At 37.4% G+C, this 6,000-nt stretch overlaps 1 protein-coding gene across 3 annotated transcripts in view; it reads left to right on the forward strand.

Moving 5' to 3' along the window:
- The window catches only part of TRAF3 (TNF receptor-associated factor 3), a 28,084-nt gene extending 22,325 nt beyond the window's left edge, over positions 1–5,759 (forward strand). For all 3 annotated transcript variants that reach the window (XM_010288941.1, XM_010288942.1, XM_010288943.1), the window contains 2 exons: positions 3,279–3,453; positions 4,671–5,759. In XM_010288941.1, the coding sequence (XP_010287243.1) occupies positions 3,279–3,453; positions 4,671–5,242 (747 nt within the window). In that variant the 3' untranslated portion in view covers positions 5,243–5,759. The remainder of the gene's footprint in view (positions 1–3,278; positions 3,454–4,670) is intronic.
- Positions 5,760–6,000: the final 241 nt, after the last annotated feature.

Genomic DNA, 6,000 nt, shown 5'->3' on the forward strand with positions numbered 1-6,000 from the left:
TGTTTTTCCCTGGACAATATGATTAGCCTCCTTCTGTTGCCTACTAGGAGTTGAAGGAATTAGTTACCTGTTGTGAGCCATTCTTTTTCTGGTTTGCGTTGAGCAGCTGTGGCTATACAAGAGCCACAGATATTTCTGATGTGGAACTAGCCAATTCAGGTCTGGACAAGCAGTATTTGCTTAGTCCCTCAAGTCCTCTGCATGCTAGTAATTTCTAGAACAGTTTCGGTATTAGCTGTCATGTAACCTTCTTTGGCTTGGCACAGCTGTTTCACTGAGCACAACTGGCACCATCTGCACTGCGAGGCATTTAACACAACTAGTGTAAATGCATCAAAGGTGTCTGGGTGTTGGCAGGAACCTCAACCTTGAGATAGTTTGATGTTTTCTATATACTGGTCTCTAGGGGAAGTTTTTACCAAGAAAGTATGTGATACTTTTTCGACTGCTATCTTGCGGAAAGGAAATTTCACATCCAGTATCCAGTCTTTCTTAAGAGTATATGGAAGCATATTAGTAAGCCAAGTCTTAAGCTGAGTGTGAATATGAGGTACTTAAAGACAAAAGAAACAGTGGCCTTATGAATACAAAATTATTTGATTGGTAATACGTGCCTTCAATGGAGGAGGATGTATGATCTGTTTTCCTAGTCAAGTAGTACCTTTGGTTCCTTTTCTGGTGTGTTCTTTAGCGTTTCAGTTTTGCTCTGTCAGTTGTAATGGAAAGGTCCATTAAGGGCATCTGAGAGAACTGCAAAGATAACTTTCTTCAGTTCCTTGTGACATTTTCTAAATTCTTTTAGTAATAGTAGTGCTAAAGTTCTGGAAATTGTTTATTAGAAATACCAAACAAAGCCTAGATGAAAATCAACGTGAAGAAGAGCCCTCAGTGATTTGCCAGGCATGTAACTCTGGATTAATGATCTGGAGAGGTCAGTTGCTGGAATAAAAAGTGCATGCAGAAAATTGATATCTACTTGAAAATTTATGAGTACAGTGTGAGACATCTGTGTGCTTTCTAATGGAATAATTAGAGAGAGTGAAATTCTTCACTGCTGCATTAAATTCAGATTTAGTACATCAGTATCTCCCAGCATGAGTGAGGTTGACTCCCTGTAGGGTAAAAAGATAGAGTTCCCACTGCTTTTTAAAAACAGAATACAAGTCTATTACTGATTATTCTGTATCTCTTGAATTCTCATGAAGAGATACAGGAGATAAAATACTACATGTTTGCTGACATGTAGTAGAAGCAGCTAAAAACCAGAATTGGTAGTGCATGTACAAAGGTAGAATGTTGCACGAGTTGATGGACAGAAATTGGTCCCCAGTAACAACTTTTAGTAAACTTCTCCCAAAAGAAGAATAGCTTCCAATTCTTCTGCATCTTTACTACTTTCCCAGTTCATCTAAAAATGTATTTATTCATTTTGCTTGATACTGTGTTAGTGCCAAGAAGTCCCAATTGGAAATCAAAGCATCTTGGTGTGAGGCACTGTACAAACCCATGCCCATGTTAATTGTTCTTGCCTTGGAAACTTCATGTTTTGTGCGAGTAGAGGAAAAAGATGAGACACAGGCACATCTTGAGGTTTACTTTTGCATGTTAACCATGAACTAGTGGCCTAATCTTGTGGCTCTGCTCTTATAACATTCATTCAGGCCATTCATGGTGTGTTTCTTTTTATATGTATAGCTAACAGCCCTCTCCTATTTTGTTACCTGATTACCATTAGTCCAAGTGAGAGGGTGTGACTGTGTTGGTAGCTGATGATTAGTATGTCCAGGCAAGTTGCTTAATCTATTTAATGGGACCATATCCCTGTATTTATGATTCAGTACACAGCTTTCCTTCACAAAGTTGTAATTTTGCAAGCGAGATATATAAACTTTGTTAAAAACACCAACATAGAAATAAATAGTTAATCTTGAAATATGTTAGATTGCTCAGTGGTTTTGAGACACAACAAAATAAAACACTCCTAGAACATGATTTTGCTAGCTGGCTTATCAAATTGACAGCCTTCAATTAATCATTACAGACTTTCAGTATAACTGAAACCACATGATTAAAAGCAAATGCCTAAAAGGGGAAATGAAGGTTGCATGAGGCAGAAGGGTTTTCCCATGGCTAACCAGAAGGCAAATGCAAAGTAACTTTATTTTCTTGTTTTGTACTCAACTGCTACTTTTTTTAAGAAGTGAAAAATCATTTTTACACATGTTGGCACTATACAGTGATAAACTATGAAGTTAGATTTGGAATTTAACTGTAGGTGGTAGCAAAAGTAGTTTCTTGTCTCAAATATTTGTGTTAACATTTGAACTTCACAACCGGTCATGGGGTTCTGGCTAAAATTCCTGCTAATCCAAATTAGCTGTGATAACATGAAGTGCTATATATTTCTTGCATCAGATTTGAGGTAGACTGGGAAATATATTCTCCTTTACATTTATAATATGCTGCGGTGCTTGCAATGTCCCTCTTTCAGAGAAACCAGCCTTTTCTATATATTTTTTCCTGGAGTATTATATTCCATACCTTTCCAAAATCAACTTTTTTTTTTTTTTCTTTCGTTTTCTCAAAAACGACTCAACCAGCAAGCACCTTCAGGACGCATGGCTTAATTCAATTTAGGAAGTAAGGGTCAGAATCCTAAAAGTGCTTAAGGGATCAGAAGTGGTAGTTTTGCTTACGCTCTTGAGGGCTTCTGCTGTGGTTATGGGCACATAATAACTTGGGCTTTGGTAAATGATTTATGTGAGCTTGGAGCTTGCTAATGCCACTGTATCTGCACATATATGTACTCCTGCTCCATGTGTGCAAGGGTACTGATGTTTTTCTGGAAGGGTAAGTTATTCTGCTGTTACCCAGTGATAAACGCATGCACATGAGCAGCCACTTGATTCACACCATGGTAAGATGTTGTGCCCATATGTTGTTGCTTAAGTACTCTTGACACAAAACCCTACAAATATCAGCCCATAGTATCAGTATACGACCATTCAGAATGTTGTTTTTGCATTGGAAGGTTTTGTTGTTGTTTTTTTTTTTAATTTAGATAAAAGCATACTAACAATTTTTTTTTAATAATTGTTTTGATAATTCTGATAGTGCTCTAATATTAATACCTATGCAGCACTAAAGATTTTTGTGTTTTATAAGTATTTGGGCTATTCCTCTAAAATGCATCTTATTATTGATATATAATCTGTGTTTAATTTGCATAAATTAATGTCGTCTTGTTATTTTAACTCGTAACTTACTGTTTTATAAAGCGAGTGATAGACAGTCAAGCAGAGAAACTGAAAGAACTGGACAAAGAAATCCGTCCCTTCCGACAGAACTGGGAGGAGGCTGACAGCATGAAGAGCAGTGTAGAATCCCTCCAGAACAGAGTGACTGAGCTGGAAAGTGTTGATAAAACTGCAGGGCAAGGAGCTCGAAATACAAGTAAGTGTAAGCACAATGGAATGAAGGACTCAGCAGTGCTATCGAGAGAAAAATGGTGTCCTTTGAATGGCACTCCCATTGTGATTTTTACGTTGAAGCATCAATAATGCTGATTCTGCTGATTTTTGAATAGGAAACTGCATAATCCCTTTGTTCATGATATGGCATTGCTTCCATGCTGTTTCTTAGGCTTGATTCTTGTCTTTTATTTTGTTTTCTTGACACTTGCCTTGATTACAATGTTAGTTCATTATAGTTTCTCAATTGATCTTTGACAGCTAATAGCTTTCAGCAGCTTCTTTAAATATAGTCTTGGTATATTCTCAAGTCTTCTTTTATTACTCTTCTCCCCCGTGAATGGATCAACAGTATGGTTATCCACCTGAAACCACCTGTCCTGATATCTGTTGCAGAGGTATATTTGATCCAAAGAAAACTGTGAGAATAAGGTTATTGTCATTCTCGCTGAATAAAGTGAAAACTGGAGTTTAGCAAGATAGTGTAGATTATACGTAAGTGTTTAAATGATTGGGACAAAGACCTTAACATTTAAATAGTCTGTGTAAAACAAACCTGACTCATGACTTCATCTGCTTCTCAGTATTATATGTTGGCCAATTTTGCCAGTGTGCAAAGACAGAAAGTAGTATTTTCTTATGAGAGAAAGGGGACAATAAAAGCAGCCCTCCCTCCAAACTAAGTTAAGTGACCATATAATGCAGAGCTAAGCTTGAATTTTGTGTTCTTCTATGATGAACTTTAGACATGGTAACAGCACTACACTTGTGAGGCAGGTAGTGTCTGAGAAGAATGTTTTGAGTGATCAGCGGTGCCTCTGAATTTGAGGGATTATGTAGGCTGTGTGACCACTACCAAGGTCTTCACTGCTAACAGCAATCTATATCTCCTCTCAAAAAATGGAAGCCTCTGTAGTTACATTGCTTAGTGACCAGACAAAATTTGTTAGATCATTTGAATATTCGACTTTTACTGCATGTGTGGTTAACACCCATGTTTGTAAAAATCCCAGTTAGCCTAGGTGCTAGCTGGCAAACTAGTGCCACTTGTCTGTGGAAATTGCTTCATCAGTGGCTGAATGCACTTTGTTTCTTGGGGAGGAAAATGTTTTTGTACACAGTAGCAGCACTGGCAATAGATTTTTACAGTCTTTGGAAAAAAACATTTTTCTCACCCTCATCCTTTCAATTTTCTAACAGGCCTGCTAGAGACACAGCTGAGCAGACATGATCAGATGCTGAGTGTTCATGATATTCGGCTGGCTGACATGGACCTCCGATTCCAAGTTTTAGAAACTGCCAGTTACAACGGAGTATTAATTTGGAAAATTCGAGATTATAAACGTCGGAAGCAAGAGGCAGTCATGGGGAAGACTCTGTCCTTGTACAGCCAACCCTTTTATACTGGATACTTTGGCTACAAGATGTGTGCCAGAGTCTACCTTAACGGAGATGGCATGGGAAAGGGGACGCACTTGTCGCTGTTTTTTGTCATAATGCGTGGAGAATATGATGCGTTGCTTCCTTGGCCTTTCAAACAGAAAGTGACTCTCATGCTAATGGATCAGGGACCGTCTCGACGCCACTTAGGAGATGCTTTCAAGCCAGATCCAAACAGCAGCAGTTTCAAGAAGCCAACTGGAGAAATGAACATTGCATCTGGCTGCCCAGTCTTCGTGGCTCAAACTGTTCTAGAGAATGGAACGTATATTAAAGATGATACTATTTTTATTAAAGTCATAGTGGATACATCGGATCTACCAGACCCCTGACATAGAATGGGGGAGGTGGATTAAACAGAAGACAACTCCATTTGGGGGTTTTATATCAGTTTGTCTTCAATCAGAGGTCCTAAAGCTCACAGAACCACCTTGTGGAACAGATGGAAGAGTTTGAAGGCATAACTGCATAGGGTCCAATTGCGAAAGTAGCAACACATTAAGAAATCATACCATGGTATATTTTTTAATAGAACTAGCAACACTTAAGCTCTGAAGAATCACTTATCCCTCATGAGGATAATGATTATGGTCAGAGAGGATTTTTTTTTTTAACTTATTAATGATCTAGACAATTGGAGGTGAAAAGACATATACAGTATGTGCTGAATAAATTACTGACTTTTATTTCTTTAGGCTAGAATACAAAAAAAAAAACCCTTCACACGTGGGCTAGCTGGAAATTGTCAGCATGTTAAAAGAAGAAATGATGAAGTAATGTTGCAATTATGATATTATTTGAAAAACTGAGGTGCAATCTTGTCTGAAATATAGTATATTGTCTTTTTAAGGCCTCATCTGGTCTCTGTTTTAATAATTACTTTGTCAGAAGATCTTGGAAAAGTATCCATGTCTTCTCAAAAGTATCTGAATCAAAATCATATTTTTATTTAAAGTTCTATTGTTACAGAAAACATTTTATTTTAAAACTGTTGATAGACTGATATTTCTTGGAAGAAAAATAGAAGATATCAAACACTGGTTATCACTTGTGATAGGAAAAAAACTATTCAATTCTGTTATTTCTCTTT

This window comes from Phaethon lepturus, unplaced genomic scaffold (genome assembly GCF_000687285.1).
Source record: "Phaethon lepturus isolate BGI_N335 unplaced genomic scaffold, ASM68728v1 scaffold5466, whole genome shotgun sequence".
Lineage (NCBI taxonomy): Eukaryota > Metazoa > Chordata > Aves > Phaethontiformes > Phaethontidae > Phaethon > Phaethon lepturus.